The 27629-nt window shown below is 40.4% G+C and overlaps 1 protein-coding gene across 1 annotated transcript in view; it reads right to left on the reverse strand.

The window, feature by feature from the left end:
* Positions 1-27629, reverse strand: part of Micos10 (mitochondrial contact site and cristae organizing system subunit 10) — a 27818-nt gene continuing 189 nt past the window's right edge. Inside the window, exons 2-4 of the mRNA XM_015485605.2 lie at positions 3770-3817; positions 2674-2783; positions 1-246 (exon numbers count right to left, since the gene is read on the reverse strand). Of these exons, the coding sequence (XP_015341091.1) occupies positions 232-246; positions 2674-2783; positions 3770-3817 (173 nt within the window). The 3' untranslated portion in view covers positions 1-231. The remainder of the gene's footprint in view (positions 247-2673; positions 2784-3769; positions 3818-27629) is intronic.

The following is a 27629-nucleotide window of genomic DNA, read 5'->3' on the forward strand; positions in this document are numbered from 1 at the left end:
TTCCCATTTTTGTTTAAATTTATTTAAGATCACCTCCTTACATTTTCCAGAGAGAAAATACAAAACAAGAAACAGACTTGGTTTCAAATACATAAACAGTGTGCTGGAGTTTAAAGCATTACTGATAACATTGTTCCAAAAGAAATGTCAGCTAACTCCAGGGCACTTCAGTATTCCTGAGGAATAAACTTGATTTCTTTTGTCCTCCCACTGGGATGTTCTCAGTGTGCGTCACTGCTCCTGCTCCTGTGAAGCAAGGATACTCAGGTCAGAACAATGCAGGCAGCAGCTGGATGACCTGAATCGCTGCTTCAGGCCAGACCCAAGGGACAGAACCTCCCCACACTGTTGCTTTAAACTCTCACCAGAAGATGGTAAATATCCCTCTCAGGTTCCTAAGAACGGTTCCCCCAATATTAAGAGGAAAAAGAATGGGCAAGGAATGGAACAGGCCCTGGCAAACTAAGTTCCTAAAACCATCTAAAGGGTCATAGGTGAGTGCAAAGGACATCACTTGAAACAGCCTACTAATTATATGATCTCTGGCAAGTTTCTTAACCCCAGTAAGATTCCATTTTCTCATCTGCTGACTGAGGATAATAACACCTCTCTCAGGACCAACTGGGAGGTCTAGAGAGAAAGCACATGAAGATAAAGCCACTGAGATGGCCCACAGGGCCGTAGCTGTCATTTGACAAGCAGTGAGCATGGTATGACTACCCTGAAGCCCTTCCTCTTTTCAGAGCAAGTAGAGGATGACAACATCGAGGCATAGACTCAAGTTGAGATGAAGTTACAAGGCCATTTTGGAACAATATACACTAGGCTGTAAAAAATATGTAACAACATTTTCCACTGTAACTCCCAGCTATGAAACATATAATACCCATATAATCACCTCTGAGCTATTATCCATGACAACCCAGTTTGGAACAATGGAAACATTTTGAACAAGAAAAAGACCTGCTCTCTGCCTGTTCTTTCTGTTCTCCCCCACCCCAGACTCAGCTCGCTGCCAGGAAAGTGGAGTCAGGGAGCAGTGGAAAGGCCTGTCCTCAGCCTGCTGCCATGCAGCTGTGCCTCTCCTTGTCCCCCTCTGCTATCCTCCCCCTGGCTTTGGCTCAGAGGTGGTTCATTAATATCAACTCCCCCTGCCCCCACTCTCTGCAGCGCTCGGATTAGCTGGTGGGCAGCTGACAGAGTGCGAGCGGCTCCTAAAGAGGAGGCTGCGGAGCTGTGGTAAAATACTGTTATTTGAGATTTCGTGACCCTGTAGCTTCAGCTCTTGACCAAATTAGGACACGCATTTGTGCCACATTTTCCGCTCTACTTGTTATTATGGTGGAACAATGGACAAGTCAATCACCCTTTCTTGGTTGGCCTCAACTATAACTGATGTTTCTATTTATATAGCACCTCACAGCTTAAAAACATTTTCACTTTTAACCCTCACCACAACCCTATGGAGGTTGGGGGATGTAGCTCAGTGACAGAGCATGTGCTTAGCATGTGTGAGGTCCTGGGTTCAATCCCCAGGATCCACCCCACAAAACAACAACAAAAATCCCCCATAGGGAGAAATTCTTCCTCATTTTACGGATGGAAAATGGGAGCTTGAAAGTGAAACAACTTGAGATTCTCGTAAGAAGCAAGGGACGGCCTGCACACAGGTCTCCTGATCTGCTGCTGCCCCATCGCAGTGAAGGTTCCAGCTCAAAGGAAAGCTGGAGAGCGGGGAATCCGAGACATGTAGGGACTGTGCAGCTCTTCACCAGAGGCCGGGTTGCTGTAAAGGCTGAGCTTCAGCAAGCCCAGCCTTTACCACCTACAGCTAGCGGAAGACATGATTCACTTCACTCATTTGCTCTACATTTACTTCAGTGCCTACTCTTTGTTCCAGGCCCTGGAGACACAAAAATAATATCTCTAACCGTGAACACCCAGCCTCCCTGACCTTGTCACTTAAACCCCATAGGAACCAACCATCTAAAGCAAGGCAAGGGGAAAGGCTGCCACACAAACCTCAGGAGACAGGCTACACTCTTTCCTTTTTCCAGTTTGTTTGCAAATCCACTTGTGTCCAGGTGTGCTGCCTTACACCTGTGATCCCAGCTAGAGCAAGGGGATTGCAAGTCTGAGGTCAGCCTGGGCAATTTGGAGAGACCCCATATCAAAACAAAATTTTTAAAAGGGCCAGGGATGTAGCTCTGTAGCACAGCGCTTGCCTATCATGCGTGAGGCCTTGGTTTCAATCCAAGCACAGCAAAAAGTAAAAAGAAAACTCCACCTATAGACAAGACCTTTGACAGAAACACAGGAAATTTAGTCAAGACTATCTTCTCCAATAAAAACGCAGAATCATGGCCGAGAGCCAGAGTCTTCAGGTTTAGTTTGACTGAGGTGCTTACAGGGCACTGAGATCTTAAAGGAAAAGTGCTACTTACAGCTAGCTAATGCTTCCCCATTGATAATGACTTCAGTCCCAGCCATCCACCGTGGAAATGCACATCTGAATGCACACATGCAACTAAAGACCCAGGGGAGACCCTCTTAGCACCAAATAGTGTCAACATCACTAAAGGCCAATTGGCACTAAAGTACAACCCCAGGAGAAACTTTTTTCTTCTGCAAAAAAAAAAAAGAAAAGAAAAGAAACATCAATCGTATACATACTTTGACATATTTTCCATGTAGAAGATATGGAGCCTGGAAATCATGCTGGCAGTTGGAGTAGGCCATCCCCAATCCCATGCCTGAACCAAAGGCCAATGGCCACATTTTTCCTATTGAGCAAAAAAAGGAAAATCTCAATAAAAAGTCATTTAGAGAGGATAAAGTTTCCCACCCCTTTAATACATCTGCTAAGGGTTCAATAAATCCTCAGTGGGCACCATATCGCGATACCACAGTGCTGTGGATGTTTTGTCCATGCCACCAAAAAAAGGGTTAATACGTAAATATTAATGTAGCAAATATTTATAAGCATCTATGCTGCTAGCTTTGAGGAAAATTTAAGTAGTACAATATGAAAATAGAGTTTTTTGGTATCAGTTCTAATCATCTGCTCAGTTTGATATTTTAACCTTGTCAGAAGTAATAATACCTTTCAGTAAGGTGCTTCAAATTTTTTAAATAGGTAGCAATTTCACCAATATTTATATACTTTAGTTTAGTAAATCATGGAGTTTATTTAAACCAATCTGTAAATGATTATTTCACATCAACAGAGTATGTTAATCGTGATTCTCTAGTTATGTAGTCCCTGACAGCTCTTCATGGAAACAGGTCAAAGTGACCCCTTTGGCTTCAGTTTACGATCCAAACTTCGGAAGTTATTCCAAAGAATGAAAGGGATACTGCCTGCCTTTACTTAGAATTTTTGGCCAGGAAGCATGTGTATTTCTGGTTCACTCGTTTTTATTACCAGCAAGACTCTCATTTTCAAGTTCCTTTAGAAAAAAATTACAATTAATTAGAAATATTTGAGCATGAAGACTTGGCTAAATGACTCACTGGCATAAAGTACAGGCTTTTGAAATGATATCATATTTTAAGATAACAGGCACCTGACTCAACGCCCAGAGGGAATGCAGGAGCTGTCCAGCCCATTTTGACCTCTTTCAAGTCCACATTCTTTGTCCAGAGCTGTTTTACAATGGCCTACCTAACCCATAAATGGATGGGCCAACAGCCATTTAGATGTGCCTTCTCCAAACTTGTGTCCCTGCTACGCACATATATACTGTATGGAAAAATGAGTCAAACTTACTTTTAAAGAAGGTAAGTGAGAAAACAATTCCTAATCCCAAACCAGTACCTACAAAAAAGGGAAAAAAAAAGTATTTATATATATATGTTAAATTGCATAATAGTAACTTGACAAAGATAACATTAACGTTTCTTAAGTATGAACATCATAAAGCAGGTTATCTTTTCATAATTTGGTAGAGAGTTGATTTTTTTCATTTCTAACCTTTCCTATTGTCAGAAGCATTATAGATGCCTTTGATCTCCCCGCCCATGATAGGAAATAAAAACTCTGTTCTCCATCATTCTGTCTAGACAAGTTACAGGATATGAGGGTAGGGGGCTGGGGAACCAGCCAAGAGATTATTCTAAGCCCTCTCTGCACTGCTGCCCATCTTGCATAAGGAAGCCAGATAAACAGTGCCAGAGGATGCTTCCCTGGTCACTTCTGCACTCTGATTGATGCACTGGGGGCGGGGGGGCAGGGAGAAGAGATTGAACCCAGAGACACTTAATCACTGAGCTACACTTCCAGTCTTTCTTTCTTTTTTTTTTCTTTTTAAAGACAGGGTCTCATTAACAGAGAGGACTGTTCATGGTGCATTACCTATATACAAGCAAATCGACGGTGAAAATAAACTAACAAATAAATAAATATAAACAAACCACCATGAACATATTTCTGAAAAGAATGATACCTCATGGAGAGAAGCCTCAGGCAGGTCCTTATGAGGGAATTCTAGAAGGCATTGTCATCATAGGAGGATCCAAGTTTCACGACACCTGAAGACCTTCCAGTGGGGAATAAGGTAGGTAGAGGTGGAAAATAGTAATACTGATGGATCCTCACACCATGAAAGCCTAGGCTAATGTGTGTGTTTGTGTCTTAGTTCGTAACAAAAAAGCCTAGAAATTTTTAAAAACCGAAAAAAGCTTATAGAACAAAGATATATAGGTACTGTGGATTAAAACCAGGTGTGCTTCTGAGCTACATCCCCATCCTTTTTTTTTTTTTTTTTTTTAAATAGACAGGGTCTTGCTAAGTTGCTTAGAGTGGTCTCAAACTTGGATCCTCCTGCCTCAGCCTCTGGAGTTGCTGGGTGTGCACCATCACAACCAGCTTAAAGAAAACATTTTTTTTTTTTTGTACAGCTATGTTTGGAACATAAACAAAGTATTTGTGTTTTAATGTAAGTGTAATTACAAGAGTCAGAGTTAAAATAAGCTAAGGTTATTTTATTACTGATTTTTTTGTGGGGGAGGTGGTGATGTTAGGGATCAAACCAAGGGCCTCTGAGCTTTTCCGTCCCCCCAGCCCAGAAAAAATTTTCTAAATAAATGTAGTGTAGCCTTATTATTTATAAGGTGTGTAAAGTCTACAATGATGTGTGTTAACGTCCTAGAGTCCTTCACACTCATCACTCACTCACTGGCTCACCCAGAGTAAGTTCAATGCCATTCTTGGTGAGTGTAGTGTTCTATATAATTATACAATTTTTAATCTTTTATAGGATTTTTTACTTACCTTTTCTATGTGGAAATACACAGACACTTGCCACTGTTTATGACTGCCCAGATGGTCAGTACAGTAACAGGCTGTACACATTCATAGCCCAGGAACAATACCTACATCCCAGGTGCAAAGGCTGTCCCACCTAAGTTTGTGTAACTACATTATATGATGTTCATACAATGAGGACATTGCCTAATGATGCATTTCTCAGAACATATTCCCATAGGTAAGCAACAAGACTATACATACATGACTATAGCCTACACAAATATATTTTAATTAAAAATAATTACTTTGCCCTATCCAGTAGATCATGTGTTATATATTATTTTGGTGCTCAACTTTAAAATGCAATATATGAAAATCACTTATCATCCCAATTTCCAATTAATAAAATGGTGAAAAATTAGACCACAATCAAGGTTGGCATAATGACAAGGGAAAGGAACTTAATACTTGAGTAGTTCTCATGAATACCCAATAGCCCCACCTCCAAAAAAATTTGTTTATGTCAAACAAGCTGATACGGCATTCTCCCCCATTTTCCAGGTACAGAAAATAACTTGTCTTCAAGTCATCCATTGATTAGTTCTGGAGCAATGATGTGGGCTTGAGTCTGCCAGACTCCAGCGCCACTGGAACCATTATGTCCAGACACTAGATTCCTCCACAACCTCAACCCCCACAATTACGACCTCCCAAGGGAAACTGGAGCATCCAGTGACACTTAACAGTCAAAACATGAACTGCGCTCCCCATGCAACAGCTCAGAATGCTAGGCAACCCTGTGTAACAAGTCTACACAAAGCCCAAAGGGCTTATTCAGACTCATTTCCAGACTGATCCTAGCGTGCATATGACACAGATGCAAATTTACCTGGTAGGTGAGATTCAAGAACTTCAGAGAAATCGGAGCCACTGATATTGATACTCTGCTATTGCTTGGTTTATAAAATGGCAGAGGGTTCAATTTCAAGGCAACTTGCCTCACCCCTTGCAGCTGGAAGATGAGTAAGACAGTAAATTGGTACTAGAAAATGAGGTAAAGGATTTGGACTGGCTTACAGATTCCAAACCCGGCAATGGGATGGGGAGGCAGGCCAGTAAAAACATAATGGCTTACAATCAGAGCTTTTGCTCTTCCCCATCTGGAGGCAATTTTTTTGGCAAAGAAATCAAAAGCCCAAAAGGAAAATATTTCAGCATTTTTCTTGTCCCTCTTGACTCCATGCCTGTCTCTTCTATTTTTCCCCAAGGAAAGAAAGCTCTCTGATGCTAAACTTTTCCTAGCAAGAGACCAACAGTGATGCTAAGTCCACTGCTACCAGTATCGCTCCATCAAAAAGATGAGAAACACTGCAACATCGACCAAGAGAAAATCTTTTCTCTAGAACCCAGATATATGCCCAACCACCCTGTTTTGCTCCTACCAAAGGCATCTAACTGCAAATATAAATAAAAGCTCAAAATCACAGTTCAGTCCAACCAAAAGGAGGAGTTATCGGGGACATGTTCTGTGGTCTTGATTAAATGGGGCTGTCAGAATTTCGATTCTTGAGTGATCTCCCCCCCTCTATGTTTCTATATTTTTAACACACAAAGTAATATGGTATTCTTTTCAGGAAAGAGAGATTTTTTCATTCATAAAATGGTTTTTAATTGCAATGTTTTACTTAAAGTTCGCTATGCCAGTCACTTAAGAGATAAACAATGGCGGAATGCTGATGAGTTTTACAGAGTCAAGTTCTCACATGCTCAATTCTCTTTTAAAAGGCAACATGTTGCTTCAAAGAAAGTTCCACCTGACCAGGGGACACCAACTGTGCAGCTGTTTCCACTAAAGACTGGCACCTCTAGGCCAGGTTTAAGCTTTATAACAATAAAACATGAAAGGTTTGTCTTACAATAAAAACAAACCAACATGGAAAAGAGAAGAGGTTTTTTCTGCCTTTGGCCACTTTTTCTTGTTGTTGCATGACAAGCTCTTTTGGAGGAAAAAGCCAAAGGAAAAAGTACAAAGCATTTTTCACCTTTTCCCTAGAAGCAAATATTTAACTATGAATGCAGTTTATATAACTTTGCCTCCCCCAACTCAAGGCTGTTCTCAAAAGTCCATGCTGTCTGAAATGACAAATAACCCTTGAGTAAAGAAAATGCTCGATTATAGATACATCTCTTCCTCATGACAGAGTCCAGTTTGGGGACACACACACACACACACACACACACACACAGAGAAGAGCCTTATGGAATTGACATTAGGCACAGAGCCTATGCTCTGCAACCATTCCTCTCAGAGAGGAAAAAGAATTGGCACAAATTCTTTCTAGAAGGAATTATTCCAAATCAATCTAACCATGCAATGTAATGCATTCTAGTACCCAAAAGGACTTTATAAAACTGGTTAGTAGATAAACACATTTTTTGGAAGAAACAATTCCTTAACAGGTCATGTGACACTGTTTTAATAACAAAAGATCACAGAACTCTGCCCCTACTAACTGTATATACAATATACCTTATCTTATGCCTCAGTGATTTTATAACAAATTTAAAAAGGATAACCAACAAAGGTACACCGGTGTACACTTAAGCCACCTTTTGGTAAGAAAGGGGTGAAATATATGTTGATGGCCATTGTACTTAAGGACAATTTCTAATTACTTGATGCAACTTTATTTTTACATTTAGAAAAAATCTTTGCTCTCACCATGCCACAGATAATAAAGCTTTACTTCACTACAAATAATTACAAACAAACATAATTAGCAGGAACTAACAAGCAAACTATAAAATCTGATTGCAGAAATGTATTTTGGCTACTAGCCCATAAAAAGAACAAGCTGGAGCAATACATGCTCCTGCAGAATTGACTCTTCAAAAGCTGCAATGACCAATGGACCTCCACTGTTTGAAGAGGAACAAAACAAATCATAGAATTTTTTTTTTGAAACATTACTGTAAAACATCATAGGGGAAAAGCAAGGCACGATAGTGTGTGCCTATAGCCCGAGTACTCAGGAGGCTGAGGCAGAAGGATTTTGCTTAAGCCCAGGAGTTCCAGGCCACCTGAACAACACAGGGACAGCTGGTCTCAAACCAAAACCAAAACAACAAAAACCCCACAACAACAACAAAAACAACAAAATACCCAAGGAAATAAAAGACTATAGCCCCTTTTAATTTATCAATAACTTATTATTTGAAAATTAAGACCTCACCTCAGTTTACATTTAACATTTTGAACGTTCAAGCCTCCAATATTCTTAAGTCTAAGGTATAGTTATCAGTGCTAAATTTTAACCTATGTCTCAAAATTGATTAAAATTGCTAAGCAATTCTCTTTTATTCTGTATAACTCGTATATCAAGATGTACAAGCAAGCCAGGGCTCAGAGGCACATGTCTACGTTCCCAGAAATTTGGGAGGCAGGTAGATCTCAAGTTTGAGGCCAACCTCAGCAACTTAACAAGACCCTGTCTCAAAATAAAAAATAAAAAGGTCTGAGGAAGTGGCTCAGTTCAGTGGTAAGGGATCCCTGGGTTCAATTCCCAGTTCAAAAAAGAGTATAGAGCAAAACTGAAGTACCATAGTCAATTGGCAGTTTACAAATATGAAAAGTTACAGAAATTTCCAGTAAGTTTTTAAGATCCTAGAAACTGTGTGCCAAGCAACTGTTTCTTTCTTAAATGTCTGAAAGAAAGGGTGCAGCTTCCAGGATTTACTCTCCAGGTGGATGGAGTGGCAAGAGCACTGCCCTGTAGCAAGAAGAGCCCGGTGCACACTGCTGCTTGTGTCCCCACCTGCCAGCTCTCTGACCTTGGTCAATTACATAACCTCACCCAGCCTCAACCTGCTCAGTCCTGGGGTGAAAACCTTTCAGAGTTGCTTGTGTTATGAAAACGGAAGTCTCCAGTACTGTCTGACACAGAATTCAATAAGTGGTATTAAGTTCTGTCATCTCCCCAGTAAAACTCAAAAGATGTCAAAAGTTTAAAGTAATAGTTAATCCTCTCTTAAAATACAACTCCCTGGCTTACATAGGATCACACTATAGTTGAGCCACAGCTAAAAACCAGAAACTGTCTTTTCCTATTCTGGAGAGTTGACTTTGTCAATGGCATTAGCAATTGTTTATATGAACACATCATATATATATGTACACACACACACATAAATTTATGTGTGTGTGTACATATATATGGAATTCCTTTAGAACTACTGCTTAACTAGATCATTTTCCTTTTTAAAATGTAATAGATTTTTCTTGAGCTGTACTATGTTTAATAAAGCTATTTTTATGCTTTGAACATGGATTAAATCAAATTGACCTATTTGATTTAATAGGCTGCTTTCCTGTTCAATCATGTTTCTATCAATGCTATTATAACTACCAAGTGCATTTGTTATGAAAGAACAAACAAGAATGTGCTTTTATAGAAAAGTACCTTGCGACAGAGTTTAGTGAGAATTTTCAAGAAAATTCCTGATTTACAAAAGATGCTCAGGGCCCAATTTATGAGGGGAAAAAAATAGTTATAAGTCAGTTTCAAATTGTGTTACTTAATCCTTTGAGGCAAAGACAGATTGTCCCAGGTGTCCACATGTAAGCCAAGTCATGTGAATTAACCAAGAAAGTGTGCCAGACCAAAGACCTGGAGATGGTAAACTTAGTCTGCTAATCAGCTTCTCAAAAGTCAATATTGCTGCAGGGTCTTTAGGAAATAGACTAAGAAGGTGGCTATTTTACAAGACCTTAGCCTTCCTGTGGCCGTCCAAACTAGACAGGAGCTGGAAAATATGTAGGAATTTCTTGGGTGAACATCTATTACCAGGATTCTGATCAGAACAAGCAAACTACTCAGCAGAAATAAAGATATGGAAGGCAAATGTGGAAGTCTTCAATGGTGTGCTCTGCTTCAAGAAAAGCCAAACTCTTGGGCTGGGGTTGTAGCTCAGCAGTACAGTGCTCACCTAGCACGTGCAAGGCCCTGGGTTCGATCCTTAGCACCACATAAAAAATAAATAAATAAAACAAAGGTACTGTGCCCAACTACAACTAATATTAAGGGGAAAAAAAAGAAAGAAAGAAAGAAAGAAAAAGAAAAGCCAAACTCACAAAAGGGTCCTTCTAAATGAGTGCATACAGCACATGATTCAACTTTCGGAATTCTGACAGCTGTATAACTTTCAAGAATGCATAAAATAAGAAATAGCTGTAAACATATAAGTAAAATATAATTAATTCCCATGTGGGCATATGTAGGAAAATGACAAGCTTAATTATTAAAGGGAAGCTGGGAAAAAAGAATTATTATCAAGCTTACACAAACACAATTACAGATTCATATTACATTTGTCGGGGGGTACCCTGGAGGCTAACATTTATAGTGTCAGGTACTGTATCACCTTATGTGATTTATTATGATCCCATCCTTCAGAATAGGAAACAATTCAGAAGGAGTAAAGTTATTTATTACACACAACTAAAAAAGTAGAACTCAAATCCAGGCCAACTCCAAAGTCATGGCTCTTTCCTATACCAAGGGCTAAACTTCATGGAGAGGTTCCCATAACCACAGGGGTCTAATAGATTGTTATATGGGACAACAAATGCTTTTCTGGACTGTAACTAGGCATAAGTATGTTACTATGTTACTCTTGGTCCCTCAAGGAAACAAAAGAAACCACAGATGTTTGACTTAGCAATGGTAATAAAAACCTGAAATTACTTAGAATCAATGAGAAATTGTCAACAAAGTAAGCCAGGAAATATTTCGCTCTGTGCACTGGATGGAGATAAAATGAATCCAAATAGGCTGAAGACTTATAAATTGCTGAAGAGTATTTTCCAGTAAGACCCTTCTTCTCTAATATCTCCAGCACCTCTAGGTCCTCATCATCTCTATCAATAACTGGATTATCATTTTTGCAAGTGTAAATATAAGAATTAGGGTTTCATTATACCCTATGTATATCTATGTATATTCCATTGTTGCTATTATGTTGTTTCCTACTCTGATTCAAATGAAAAATTCAATAGAGAACCAGGAACCAATAGTTTCTTTCCCTTACACACATGGATTTAATCACATTTATTAAGTGGAAGGCACTAGGGAAATTTTTCTTTACTCTTAGAGCACATCAGTCAAGTATATAGTATTTATTCTTTGAAAAATGGGAAGCAGTATAGTGGTTATACTCCAGTTATGGGGATATGTGGGCTTGCGGGAAGACAGATTAAACATGATTGTGAATACTGGTTGGGTTACTTATGACCTGTGCGACTTAGTCCTTAGGCAATTATATAACTTCTTCAGGTGTCAACTTCCTCATATGGAAAAAAGGAAAACTGGGGGTGTGCCTAAGTGCTACAACACTTGCCTGGCAGGCATGAGGCTCTGGGTTTGACCACCCCCCAGCATTGCAATCAATCAATCAATCAAAACAAGTGATTGAAGCTCCTGTAATTCCAGCACTTGGGAAGATGAGGCAGGGGGATTAGTTGAGCCCACTAGTTTTAGGTCAGCCCAGTCCACACAGTGACTATCTCAAAACAAAACAAAACAAAACAAAAACAAGAACACTTGACAGTGCCTATCCCTGCCTGGGGAGAAGTGAGAATGGAACAGCATGTTATGTGTAAAATGATTGGAAGAACAGGGCACTGCACTTAGTAACTGTGATTTATGTTCTTTCCCCACTTAAAAACCATTTCAAGAACAAAATGAAATTCCAAATATTTACTGAGCACTGAAGGACAAGAGGCCTGGCTTCAATAAGAGTCACAGATAAAGAACTACTTTCTCCCTAGGGTCTCTGTGATCCAAAAGGGATAAGAAGTCAAGCAGCCAAAAACATGACCCAAAGCAGAACTTCCACGCCATGAGAGAGAGAGTGTTTTCAAGATCTAGAGGAGGAGGTGGGGACGCATTTGGTGGTGAAGACTTTTTTAAGTCTTCAAGAAAGAGTTGGTATTTTAGTTGTCTTGGAGGCAAGGTAGACTTTTAACAGCTGGGACCTAGAGGATGAGAGCACATTGAATGGAGCAGAAAAGCAGGGAAATCAGGAGTGGCCCAAGGGTGAAGCACTAGGCAAATCCAGGAAGACAGCAGATGAGGCCAGAAAGGAATCTTGGGCTATTCCACAGAAAGCACCAACCAGAACCTGGGCCACGGAGTCTACGCAGCACTTCACTTAGTAGGCAGGGTACGTCTCCAAGAGGGTTCAGAAAGAAGTAACATGACTAAAGCTATGCTTTAGGAAGATTCAGCTAATGTGTGCAGGATGTGGACAGAAAGACAAAGTTCACTATCTAGTGTTGGTACCAACTGATAATTAAAAACAAAGTGCAAGGCACAATTACAGAAAAAGTATGTACTAGAAGCACTAAGGAGGTACTTAACTACCAGGGAAGGCAGCAATAGCAATGGGCTACAAGGAGTTCCTTGTCACTAAATTGTCAAGTGGGACGCAGAACACGAAGCAACACAGCCTTCTGCCATATTCTGGGTCCTGGTCTCTATAAGCAATAGGGAAGAAATAAATGAATTTAAATAGCGAAGCAAATATTAAATGTGGACTTTTATAGTCCATTCTGGCAGAATGAGGACAGATTTGAAGAAGTTTCCCGCAAAGATACACACAGCAGTTAGAAGAATGCCACTGTGTTCAGAGGTAAGGTCCAGACTTCGGGTATGTTTTGGTTTGGTTTGGTTTTGGGTGGTACTAGGGATGGAATCCAGAGTCTGTAGCATGTGATGCAAGCATGCTCTACCACTGAGCTACACTCCAAACCCAAGGACTAGACTTCAGATTTTCATTTCTCTGTTCATCTGACTGACAAGGTTACCTATATTCTTCATTCTCTCAACAGCTTTCCCTTGACCTTGCCAGTATTCCATGCTAGGCAGAACTGAAAGATGGTATCAAAGGCAGTAAAACAGGACTTCGGTCAAGACTGGAATCTTCTGAGGAATGGCAGTGAGCACACTCAATGACAATTCTTGGGTAAGGGATCCACAGGTAAGGAAGGATATGGTAGAAAGCCTCCTGGACAAAGACGAATGATGGCAAAGGAGGTTAAATATTTTTAACATATACCAACATTTTTGCACTTAAGACACTGTTGATGCAAATGATGAATCAAGTCAGCGGTCGCAAAGGAGTTGGAAGGACCTGCCTGAATTTCAGGGCTTCCAAAAACAGACACATTTTTTCACCGTGTATGTGCTTTTTTTTTTTTTTTTTTAATGCAGTTTTTGTGGTGCTGGGGGATGGACCAAGGGCCTTGCACCGCTTAGGCGAGCGCTTTGCCACTGACCTATGTCCTCAGCAACTTTTCATTGTCATTCAATCTACTAAGCCCCATAATAAATCTGAGTCACTAGACTTGTATACGCTAAGAAACCGAGTGAAGAGAAAAAAAGTCATTTAAAACAGAAGGTGGGGTTGGGGATGTGCTCAAGCGGTAGCGTGCTCGCCTGGCATGTGTGCAGCCCTGGGTTCGATCCTCAGCACCACATACAAACAAAAGATGTTTGTGTCCGCCAAAAAACTAAGAAATAAATAAATATTTAAAAAAAATAAATAAATAAAATAAATAAAACAGAAAAGAAAGGTGCTTTGCCACTGAGCCACATCCCCAGCCCTGATATAAATTTCACATTGTAGGTAGAATAAGGAAAAAAGTTGTTTTTTCAATGCTCACAGATAATCTTTTCTGGGAGTACATAAAATTAGTAGCATTTATTTAGTGTTAAGACAAAACATGGGACAGGAGCAGTAATATATTTTGACTTCTAATTAGAACGGGCTATTAGTGAGCACACAAGCTCAGGGCTTCTCACACTCAAGACTATGTTGAAATGGTTAAAAAAAAAAACCTACAACTAATAGATTTAGTTTAGTCATCTGAAATTATGCCAAAATTTTAACAGCTTTCTTAGGTCTATCTGCCTAGTAAAAAGTGAATTATGTTGCTTAAACTGTTTGCTTCAGTTAATCATTTAAAATCTATCCAACAGGAATTGAGGTTTATATGTGTAGGATCTGACAAAAAAAAAATCAGTAACGTTAGTTCTAACGTGTAAACATTTGTCAAAGTAACATTAAGTACAAATCTGTCAACAATTATGTCAGCACATTACAATAATTATAAATTTCCTAATTTATAATGGCATTCTAATGGTTTAGGTTATATAATGAACACTGAAGTAAAAGCTCTGGATTTCAGTTCCTCCCAAATACATAAACTGTTAACTATTAATAGTTTCAATATTCTACCTGAAAATAATAATTAAAGTAATGTGGAAAGTCTCCATAATCTTATTTTTATTTATTTATTTGGTACTGGGGACTGAACCCAGGGGCACTTTACAGTGAGCTACAATCCCAGTCCTGTTTTTATTCTTTGGTTTGAGACAGAGTCTCACTGTTTCCCAGGCCAGTCTCAAACTTACAATCCTCCTGTCTCAGCTTCCTGAATAGCTGAGATTACAGGCATATGCCACTGGACCTGACTTCCATAATTTTAAACAAGCAACTCAGTCACACTGCAATGTGCTCGTCTCCTCCCTCTCCTCCTGTCCCACTTGCTTCCCACTCATGTCTCCCAACTGTCTTCTAAACCCACCTTTTCACCTGTGGAGAGCCTCCTTTAACAACCATCAGATTTCCAATTTGCACACTCAAATTCACCCTTCAGTTCTTGTTCCTTTCATACTGCCTAAAGAGCATTGTAAATTAGCTTTTCCCACTTCTTCCTTGCCCTTGAGGCAGAGGATTGCAACCAAGTTCAAGGTCAGCCAGGGAAATTTAGCAAGACCCTATCCCAATAATTTTTTAAAAGGGCTAGGGATGAGCAGGGTGCAGCGGCGCATGCCTGTAACCCCAGGAGCTCAGGAGGCTGAGGCAGGATGATCCCAAGTTCAAAGCTAGCCTCAGCAATTTACGGAGGTCCTAAGCAACTTAGCAAGACCCTGTCTCCAAATAAAATATTTTTTAAAAAGGGCTGGGGATGTGGCTCAGTGATTAAGCGTTTCTGGGTTCAATCCCCAGTACCCCCCACGGGCCCCAAGAAAAGAAAGGGCTGGAGATGTAGCTCAGTGTTAGAATGCTTGCCTAGCATGTGTGAGGCCCTGGGTTCAATCCCCACTACCACTTAAAAAATATATATATTTTTTCCAATGAACTATGACTTTATAAATAACATAGTTCTTTTGTTTTGTTTTACAGGCATGCACTTGGTTTAAAAATAAAACAAAACCTTAAGAACCGTGGGCTATGCTTTCTGTAAAGTCATTCTTATTATTTTGGGATTCCCCCCCACTTTTTTTTGGTGCCATGCTGAGGATTGAACCCAGGTCTCACACATGCTAGGTAAACACTCTACCACTGAGCCACAGCCCTAGTCTTCCTTTTTCTTTGCTTCATTCCCACCTTGTGTTTGCTGCTGAACTCACACATGTACACAGAGGGATGCGTGGCTGTGCTGTGTGCTAGTCGGGAGGCTGGGGTAGCTCCGTGTGTTGGCACTCCTGATACTCTGTGCTGGTGATTCCTAGTGGGTGCTGTCCTGAGCACTGCAGGGTCTTCAACAGCATCCCTGCCCCCATCCGCTAGACACGCTCACTCCCTCACCCTCAACCCCCCCACCCCACCCTGCGGTGACAGCCAAACACATTTCCAGACACTGTCAAATTTCCAAAGGTAAGGGAGAAAAAACAGAATCACCCTTGGTTGAGAAACACTGGTCTAGGGGGTTATAATTTATAAAATTCTTTCATGGCCATTATCTTACCTTGGGTCTTGGTGAAATTACGTAGGGGACTGGGGATGTAACCATGGAGTGGTGAAGTGTTTAGCTAGTCTGTGCAAGGGCCTAGGTTCAATCCCCAGCACAGGGAAAAACAAAACAAAATGAAAAACCATATAGGGATCAGCATTCCAAATTTACAGAAGAGAAAACTAGTAGTGGGGGGGGGTGCGGCTACTGGGGATTGAACCCAGAGGTGCTTTGCCACTGAGCCACATCCCCAGCCCTTTTTTTAATTATTTTTTTTAATTTTGAGACAGTGCCTGCTAAATTGCCGAGGCATTGAAATTGGGATCCGCCTGCCTCAGCTTCCCAAGCAGCTGGGATTACAGGCATTGTGCCACCACACCTGGCCGGAAGTGGAAACCAAGGCTCAGAGAAGGTCAGTAACTGCCCAAGCTCACTTGGTTCTAGATCCCTCTTCCTTTCACTATCTCACACTGCCTCACCAGCTAATGGAAAGCAACATGTAAGACCCCCAGTTCCCTCATCCTGACAGGGAGAGGCTGGTCCCTTCCTTCCTCCCTTCTTCTCCCTCCAGGGTAACCTTCTGTGGAAGTCCAGCATATTCAACAGATAAAAAGTTAATTGCTTTTTGGAGTTCAAGCAGCATACAGGCCCCAACTCTTGAACGCCATCCTTCTCCCAGAGGGGCTGCATAAACCCTAGGGCTCTAGAGAACATGTTCTGGAAACTGGTGACTAACAAACTCCTTCATGTTACACAATTCCAAACAGCCATCTCTTGGTTAGGGGAGGTCTCTGGTGTGATTATAAAGGCTGAAATAGGAATCAGCCACATTCAGCAAAACTAGTACCTTAGACCAAGCTCCCAACTAAGTTACAACTGGCAGTAGGGGATGGTGTATCCCAAGTGTGTGAGACCCCAATGGCTGGATAAATCCAGGAGGAGATATAAAGGGGATCAATGGACCAGTAAGCAGCAGCCTCATGGACAAATCTGTGTGATATCCAGGACACAGGAATAAACAGGTTCCAAACAAATCACCCTACATGAATGACTCTAAGGAATGTATTTCAACCTCACTGGGATCAATTTTCTAATCTGTGAAATGAAAGGGGTAAAATATATTGTGTTATCAGCAATGAAATTTTACTTTCCCAATAAAAACAATTTCAAAGAGAACAGACACATAGAGCTTCTCCACTGAGTGGGGTAGGACAGGCTGGAAACCCAGCTAAAGATCCACTTGCCCACCTCCCCTCACTTTCTTTTTGGTACGTACTCCAGCCATTAGCAAGCAACCTCAAGGGTACTTTGGAAGACATTTAAAAATGACTGCATCGAATGACTTTTGAAGGAACAAAACTGTTCCTTCTAGCTCTCATACTCTTATCGTTCTGGGTATAAATTCAAGGAGGTTATTCAACTGGAGTATCCAAGAAAAGCAACAGTGGGACCTCATATCCACCAAGAGCAAACCCATTAACCTGCCAATGAATGAGAAACTTCATTAATGAATGCCAAAGTAATTTCACAGCTGGTGAAAAGTTTGAAGAAACTTCATTTTACTAACATGTTAAACAGCAGAATTAGACTTGTTTAAGGATCATTAAATTAAAACTACAGGGTAACTGACTGAACTCAATAAATGAAATTTTCAGAAGAGAACTGAACCTAGACAACTCTACCTAGAGAACACTAAACTGCAGAGTTTGGCCTCAAACTTGTGATTCTTCTGCCTCTGCCTCCTTAATAGCTAGGATTACAGGCATGTACCAACACGCCCAGCTAATGAATGTTTTTTAACAAACTATTCTTATTTGCGTATTTTCCTTTTTTGGCATGCTGGGGTTTGAACCCAGGACTTCATGTGTGCTAGGAAAGTGTCCTACAGCTGAATATACCCTCAGCCCCTGTATATCTGAATTATAAAAACAGCAAAGTTATTGATCCTCCCTACCAAGCATCATTATCATTCCCTAGAGATAATATGAATTAAGCTTATTACTGTTTATCACACATATATAATTCCATTTATATCTGATAAACAAGCTTGACGCTCTGCACCTTAATTTTTTCACTTCACATGGAGCACCCTCCCCTGACAGCATATGTCTTGTTAATAGCTTTTATTGAAAGTATAACATACATAGAAAGTATACATTTCGTAAGCCATTTATCAATTGATGGACATCTGGGTTGTTGCCAGTTTGGGGGTATGAATATTATGAATATTAACATACAAGTATTTGTGTGGACACACATTCTTGTTTCTGTTGGGTAGATTTACCTATATCATAACTTTATAAGAAACAGCAAAACAGTTTTCCAAAGTGGTTCTACTATTTTACATTTCCATCAACAGTGTTCAAGAGTTCCAGTTGCTCTATATCTTATCAATGCTAAGTACTGACAATCTTTAAAATGTCAGCTATTTTAATGGGTGTGCAGGGGTATCTTGCAATTTTAATTCACACTTCCCTAATGAACACTGACGTTAAACATCTTTTCATGTTTATTTACCATTATAACTAAGTCTTTAAAAAATTCTACCATAATTTATTTTATTATGAGTTCTTTACATATTCTGAAAGCAAGTCCTTTGTCAGATGGTTTCAAGGCAATATTTTCTCCCATTCCACGGTTTGGCTTTTAGGGAATGAACCTAGGGCCTTATGCAATAAGCTACATCCCCAGCTCTTTTTTATTTTGAAGCAGCACTAAATTGCCCAGGCTAGTCTTGAACTTGTGATCCTCCTGCCTTTGTATCACAAATAGCTGGGATTACAGGTATGCACCACATGCCCCATAAAGTGTTTTGTTTTTGTTTTTGGCAGTGCTGGGGACTGAACCCAGGGCCTTGTGCATGTAAGGCAAGCACTCTACCAACTGAGCTATATTCCCAGCTCCCCCATGTGGATTTTTTTGTTCTATTAATGGTGTCTTTTGAAAAGCAAAATTTTAATTTTGATCAAATCCAGTATGTCTTTGTAATTTTTGCTCTTTGTATCCTAAGTAATCTTTTGTGACCCCAGGTTCGCAAAGTTGTTTCTCCTGAATTTTCTTCTAGAAGTTTTGTAGCTTTAGCTTTTACATTAGGTCTATAACCCTCTCAAGTGAGGTTCATTTTTATCTCTATACGAATGCTCAGTTGTTCTAACACAGTATGTTGAAATTTTTTTTCTTTTTTCATTATATTGCCTTTGACAAAAATGAATGCCAGATATTTTGGGGTCTATTTCTGGACTCCCTTCTTCTACTGATCTCTATGTGTATTCCTTCTCCAATATCACACTGTCTTATAGCTTAAATCTTTCGAGCAGGTAATATAACTACTCCAATTTGATTCTTAAAAAAAAAAAAAAACACTTTGGTTATTTTGGATAGCTTATATTTTCATATAGAATTTAAAATCAGCTTTGACTTGGGGTGTAGCTCAGTGACAGAGCACGTGCCTGGCATACATGAAACACTGGGTTCAATCTTCATACAAAAATAATACTCTTCTCAATTCCTAAACTTCTTTGAGTATTATTTCTCTTGCTAGAAAAAGGGACATTAAGTTTCCTCAATGAGCTTCTAGGAAAGTAAAAAGGGGATATTAACATACCAAATATTGTGGCACATTAACAAGCTTCAATTAATGTTAGCTTTCTCTTTTTCCCTCTTGGCCTTTAAATAAACAGGAACAAATCTAGCAATGCCCTAACATTTCACTAGTGGGTCAATGGCCATAGTAAAAATATTACCAAACCAACAACTTTTATAAGTAAATATTTGTATTTTTACTTGGATTCAGTATTGAAATGCACTTGCCAAAGAAAGCAATTCAGCATATTTACTAATAAACTGTTTCAGGCCACATTTTAGGAAAGCATAAAACCACAACCAGAACAAAAATTTTAATGTTTTCAAGTTCCATATAGCGCCTAATTACATTATTCTGTAATACTAACAGAAAATCCTCCTCTACTAGGATCACAATGTTCCATTATTTATATTGCTGCAGCAAATGGAAAAAATTATCTTTGCTCACACTGTTTACAAATACATAAAGCAAACAAATATGGCTACCAATTCAGCAATTAACGTGTACTAATTTGAAACCCAAACCAGTAAACAACCAAAAACCTTTGAAGTATTTTAGTTTAGACTAATTGATATCACTCCATGAAATGGAGAGGAATCAGTTTGCAAACACGGGGTACCAAAAGGCAATTTCTGGTGAGCCACCAACGCTTTGTGGTAACCCACATTTATGAGATGAATTGATACTTAAAACAATGATTTGCTTTCTTTTTCCGTGACTTTATTCAATGGCCTCTTTCAGGAAAGTATTTTTTAACATTAAAATGGCTTTAAACTATCAATCTAACCATACTTTATTGATTATTAGAATACACAAAATCTGCTGGCTAATCCTAAGGCAGGTCAGCTGCTCATGTACTGTCCTATTTTCTTAGTAATGAAGGAACAAGGCCAAAATTCTTTTTCACGAAGATGAATGCATGGCAATTCAATAAGTTCCATCTGTTGACTGAGCCCTGCCTCACTACATTAGAAATTAAAACTGCAAATGTTACTTGGACTCCCCTCCTGCCTTTCTTATTTGTCAATGGGAACAACTCTCACCTGGGTCGGCTTGGCATCGCCTGAATCCTTGTGCTCCTGAGCCCTTATTTCAAGTTCTGTTGAGTCCCTATCTTGGTACTATTTCATTTGTCTCCTTTCCATTCCTGCTCCCATCTTAGCTTCAGCTTTCTCTGTTTTATCATCTCATCTTCAGCATGGCTCTGCATATACGATCTGTAATATACGATCCCATCTGCCTGCCTTCATTCTAGCTCTCCCCAATTGTCTCATGTAATTCAGTGATATTTCTGAAACCAGAAATTCAACCTCCATCCTCTTTGTCTTAACAGCCAATGATTTTCATCAAACGCTAAGTACAGAATTGCCACAAAATCCAGCAATTCCATTCCATATGAAAACATATGTCCACACAAAGATGTGTACATCTCCTGTAGCCCCAATACGTAAGAGGTTGAAGCAAGAGGATCACAAGTTGGAGCCTAACCTAGGCAACTCAGCAAGACCCTGTCTCAAAGCAAAAAGTAAAAAGGGCTGGGGTATAGTGTATAGCTCAGTGGTACGGCATCCTAGGTTCTACCCTCAGTACCATTAAAAACAAAAAATAAAAATCAAAAAACTTTGTACACTTGATTACAACAGCATCATTAAGAATAGTCAAAAGTGTAGCCAGGCACACACCTGTAACTCCAGTGACTTGGCAGGCTGAGGCTGGAGGATTCCAAATTCAAAATCAGCCTCAGCAACTTAGCCAGGCCCTAAGCAACTTAGCAAAATCCTGTTTCCAATTTAAAAAAGAGGGCATGTGGGGCTCAGTGGTTAAGTGCCCCTGAGTTCGATCCCTGACACATACGCACACAAAGTGTAAACAACCTAACTGCCCACCAGCTAGCAAATGAATAAACAAAAGATGCTAGAGCCATACCACAGAATATTATTTGGTAACAAAATATAATAAAATAATGAAAAATGCATATACCTTGTAGACATAACACTAAGTGAAAGAAGCCAGACACAAAAGACACATATGTTATATTTTCATGATGTGAAATGTCTAGGATAGGAAAGTACATCAGTAGTTTTGGGAGAGTGGAGTCGGGGATTTGGTAATGGGAACAACTGGGCCTAGGGTTTCTTTTGGAGGAAATTAAAAGATTCTAAAATTAGATTGTAAAGAGAGTTGCACAATTCTGTGAATTTACCAAAACTGTATCCTTTTTAAAAAAATATATATTTTTTTTAGTTATAGTTAGACACAACACCTTTATTTTATGTATTTCTTTATATGTGGTGCTGAGGATCGAACCCAGAGTTTCACACATGCTAGGCGAGTGCTCCATAAATTCTCTTATGGTATGTGAAATATACCTCAATAAAGCAGTTTTTAAGAGAGATCAATATTTCTACACTCCTTTCAGGAAGTTAGTTTTAGACTGCGTAACAATCTATTTCTATACTCCAGTTCACATGAAAAGATCATGATATGGTCCCTACCAATATATTTTTTAAAAAACCAAAGAAAAAGGTGATGTCTTTAGGATGAAATCCAAACTTGTTAACAGGTTTTATAAGGATCTTCCTTGGAGCTAGGGTTGTAGCGCAGTGGTAGAGTGCTTGCCTAGCATGTGTGAGGCACTGGGTTTGATCCTCAACACCACAATAAATAAATAAACAAATAAATAAAGGTATTGTGTCTATTTACAACTAAAAAATGTTAAAAAGGGGGGGCTTTCCTTAACTACCTCCCCCTTCTACCTTTCCTACCTCACCTCTGCCCTTCCCCACAAGTCCTTTGACTCCCACCTCCCATGAGTCTCCCCCATTAACACACAGTAGTTACAAGCATGCGCTTTGGAAGGCCAACAGAATGGGGTTCAACCCACCTCTGCAGCTAAAGCCCACAGCCACTGTGAGCTTCCATGTTCTCATGGTGAAAATACCCCACACAGTTACATCTACATATTCTCCCAAGATGGAGCTTGAAAAATAAGATGCCCTTATGTATGCTACCACAGTCCCAAGCTGAGTATAGGACAGGCTGCTTGTAAGTATCAATGGCTTGCAAATTACACTGAGGTAAATGCTCAGTAAATGCAGCCATTCTCATCATTCCCCAAGGGAGCCAGCCAGTGTCTTTCTGTCTGTCTGTTTCTCTCTTCTGAGACATTGTCTGGCAATTTATGAGGTCTGGAATGCAGTTCTCCACCTGGTTCACCTATTAAATATCTATATAGTCTCCAAGGTGAAGCTCAAATATCACCTCCACCTTGTCCTCCAGGCCCTCCAGGCCAGGGCCAGGACCTATTCATGATGCATGCCCCTTACAATAGCTGACCATAACAACTGCTGATGTTAACTAGTTTTTGAGAAGCATATATAAACAATTACTATTACACATAGAAACCGGAATATTGATTTTCAGGCTTCCATACCGCCACCAACACCCAACATTAGAGTCAATGTGTTAATTATTTTACCTTATGACTTCTACCCTTCACTTCTAACCCCTCATAGCAGGAGTAAAATAGAGGAAAAGGGACACAGCCAATGTTAAAGTTTTCCAAGTCACATTAGGGATTCCCAGGACCTGGATATGAATCTAGGAAATACTGGAATCAGATATTCCTCAAAGCATCCTCTGGTACCTCTGCACTTGAGGCCCTGCCCACTATCACCTATCATACAACAGTACCAACTTGGTCACAAGAGCCACAGCCACACTGCCTCCAGCATTCAAGAGTGAGCTATATCAGGCCTCCAAGGGCAATGGCATGTCTCCCTGACTATCAGTGCGGGGCTCAGGAACTCTCACACCACAAACAGCAGACGCCTGGAAGTCTTGCACCTCTGTGATATTATCATCTAAAAATCCTATTTTCCTTGTGAAATAGTAAACAGATATAATCTCCCATCCAGTCCAGAGTGCTAAGACCAAACTAAGGGCATCAGCACTGCAGAGATCAGAACTACTAAACTTTCTACAGTCATAAAACACTATGCCTGTTGTACTCATTAACAAGAAATGTGTGGCTTACTCATGCTGTGGGTGCACACAAGACAAATTACTCAGTACATACAAGAAAATGAATGGCACAACCCTTAAGCTGAGCATAGAAAACCAAAGCATTCCATAAATCTGATAAAATTTTAAAATAAATCCATAAAATTAGCAAAAACCATTAATGACGCATTCAAATAAAACTAACGGAACATGCCATTCATAAAATGTAATATTCTTCACTCCTTTTTAATTTCCTGCAATAAGGCTTTGGCACTACTGCTTAAACCAACATCACCCTCTACTTGTTTAAATGCAAAGTGCTCTCTGGTTTGTTTCTCAGTTGACTACTCTCAAACATACCTAATTCTACTTTATTATTAAGATCTACTGACAGTAATTTATATCCCCCAATGAAACATAAAGTTGGTAAAAGTCCCAAGAGTTCAAGGACACATGATCAAACATGTGAACTGGCAAAAATTCACATGAAATCTACTTTACTCAGACTTTTCCATTTAAATGCTAATTTATTCAGTTAATAAAAGCAAGCTGAGCAGCAAATATGGACAGAGAAGATAGTCTACAAAATTCTCAACAATATATGTCATTCATTTGATAATAAATATTATATATTGCTCAGTGGTACAGTGAGTGCTGGTATGCTTGAGGCCCTGACTTCCATTCCCAGCACACACACAAAAAAAAAAAAAAAACGGAGAAGAACAAAGGCTGAAAGAAATAGAGGCAAAGAGGCAAAGAACAATGGCACATTGTGCCTATCACTGAGTAGCTCCTGTCCAAAATCAGGGAAGCATGTGGGTTTTTCAATCTAGGATCTTAATATAACAGATCAAAAATATTACAAATCACCTATTCTCTTTCCAAATTATTTGACACAAAATAGTTTTGGGGGTTTTGCTTTTTTTTTTTATTGTACTGGGGATTGAACCCCGGGCTGCTTTTCCTCTGAGCTACAATCCCAGTCCTTTTTTAATTGAGACAGGGTTAGCCAAATTGTTGAGAATCTCATTAAATTGCTGAGATTGGCCTTGAACCTGCAATCCCCCTACTTAGGCCTCCCAAGTCACTGGGATTACAGGCATGCACCACCATGGCCACGAAAATTTTTAAAAGCATTTTTTAAAAGCACATGTGCCTTCAGCATACTCTGAGAGTTATTTAATTTGATGTACCACATCTTCACTACAGAGAAGCAGTTAAAATAGTCACCTTTTGGAATGGTGACAAGGCTCAATGGAACAGTGCTGGCCTATCATGCTCAAAGCCCTGGGTTCGATCCCCAGCATCATATAACAAAAGTCACCTTTCAGCAAACCAATAGGAAAAGAAATGAAGATACTTGTACACAGGCAGACAGATTGAAAAGGGCTCCCAAAGGTTGATCTCCAGTCACTATGGTATTATCCCTGTGGTCTCTGAAGAGCGAGTAGGAAATCATCAAGATGGAGCTTCTGCACTGACCCTTTCATTCCTGTCTACATCTTCCACCAAATCTCATAACTATCTCATGGTAGGCTGCCAATCCCTGAGACTCAATCTCTATATTGAAGTACCAGAAAAGCAAGCATCCAGAGACTTAAGAGAGCTCCACAAATTCACTATCTATAGGAAAAGGAAGCAGCGTTCACCCTCATGGTCTTAGACACTATTCAAACAGAGCCTCTTAGGCCTTTGCTCTCTTCCTTTTCTGCCCTTATCTAAGTCCATTATGTATGTGGGGATAAGGGGGAGGGGTACTGGGGATTGAACCCAGAGTTGCCTACCACTGAGCTATATCCCCAGCCCTTGTTCTTCATTTTGAGACAGAGTCTCATCAATTTGCCAAGGTTGGTCTTGAACTTGGGGTCTCCTGCTTCAGCCTCTCAAGTTGCATGTGAAAAAGTGAAGGCAACTCAAACTCCCTGAAGATAAAATGGAATCTAAGACACTTCACAATCATGACTCTACCCAAACCAGCCTTCTTTTCTTTAGAAAGTAGAGCCACTAAAATTAGGATGCCTGGGTTCTAATGCCAGCTCCCCAGCTTCTGGCTACTTTACCCTCTCTGTAATTCAACTTCCTCCTCTGTAAATATCCATGCTGGTCTGTGCCCACTCTTTCATCCTGACTACCCAAGTCCAAAGTCATTTACAAAATGACAAAGTCATTGAAGGCCCACTTCCCTTGAAAACTCTTACTGGATGACCTCGGCCGCTCCCTTCACTTACTTTACAAAAGTTCTACAGCACAAAGTCTGAAGCTCTCATTGTCACTTTTACCTGTGCACCTACATTATCTTGGGGTTCATCTAATTATTCCCCACCAGCATCCCACTCATGATGCTGTCATGAGTGACAGAGACACTGCTGCTTCAGGTGGTCATCAGCAACACAATATTAATATCAACAATATTACTACAACCAATTCCTGAATGCACTGTCAGACACCATGCTAAGTATTTTATATATTTCCTTAATCCATCTTGGTAAATCTCTCTACTTCCATTTCATAATTGAGGAAGAAACCTTAAGGTAGAAAAACTAGTGAGATGAGAGCAAAGAGAGTAGAGAACTCAAACTCAGTTCCAAGTCTTGGAGCTGCTAAGTGTTAAGTTGGGAGTGAAATGGTAACTGTTTCAAAGAATTTCATTTATGAACTCTTTTTTTTTTTTTAAGTTGTAGATGGACACAATACCTTTATTTTTTCTATTTAGTTTGTTTATTTGGTGCTGGATATCAAACCCAGTGTCTCACGCATGTTAGGCAAGTGCTCCACCACTGAGCCACAACCTAACAACTTATTTCTACGCTCTTCTAGGGGCTGCAGATACAGCAGGGGATAAACCAAAACATCCCTGCTTGGGGCTGGGGATGTGGCTCAAGCAGTAGCCCGCTCACATGCCGCTCGCCTGGCATGCGTGTGGCCCGGGTTTGATCCTCTGCACCACATACAAACAAAGATGTTGTGTCTGCCGAAAACAAAAAAGTAAATATAAAAAAAAAATTCTCTCTCTCTCACTCTCAAAAAAAAAAAAAAAAAAAATCCCTGCTTTCATGCAGCTTACAATCTTCTTTCCCAATATTTTCATTCAAGTACATAATCCTAAATCCTCTTAAATGACCTAAGATTTCCATACACAAAAAAATATGAAATATGGATAATAAAAATTAATATGGAAGTATGAGCATGGTACTCTACTCGGAGCCAGAAAACCTGGGCTGGATTTTCAGCTTTGCCTTACTGGCAGCACTTCCTGGGCAAATTCCTTCACCTGACTCTCCATTTCCTAACCTGTAAAAAGACTATTTATGAGATAATGTCCGAAGCTGCCCACCTAGCACAATGAAAATATGTACTTGTTTCAATCTATAAACAAATTTCCCTCTCTCCCCTCCTTCACCCACTCCACGCAGTTTCACAAGGATTTCACAATTTGTATCATCACTATGTATATGTTAAAAACTACTCGGAGTTACACTGAGGACGGAAAAGTGACCGAGCTCTTACTTTCTAGGGTAATTCTCATTCCAGATCATCCTCACCGGCTCCAATTTCAGGCCCCAGACGACTGTGATTCAGATAAATGAGGTGACAGGTCGGGAATGACAGCAATTCACATGAGGGCCGGGCAGTGTCTATAAAACGTTCCCTCCCAGTGACCTTCTGCAGAGGCACTTTTGTTGCAGCGCGAGAGCAAGGTGGCCACCCGAGCAGGCCCGACGCCCGGAGCCAGGAGACGCGGCACCTGGGAGACTGCCGAGCCCCTGACCCGAGGCTGTGTCCCTGCACACCTGTCTCCGCGAGGAGCCCTGCTGCTCTTTTGCCACTGCCACCCCGCCGGCGCTTCAACCGCGGCCATCCGCGGCGGCTCAGGATCCTCGGCCCGTGCCCCCCGCCGCCGGTGACCTCCCGCGCTTGGGCAGTCGCCAGGCCTGACCCCGTGCGACTCCCCTCCCGCCCTCCGCGCCGCTCGGCTCCGAGCTCGGCCCGCCAGGGGC

The sequence above is a fragment of the Marmota marmota genome, unplaced genomic scaffold (genome assembly GCF_001458135.2).
Source record: "Marmota marmota marmota unplaced genomic scaffold, marMar, whole genome shotgun sequence".
Taxonomy (NCBI): Eukaryota; Metazoa; Chordata; class Mammalia; order Rodentia; family Sciuridae; genus Marmota; species Marmota marmota.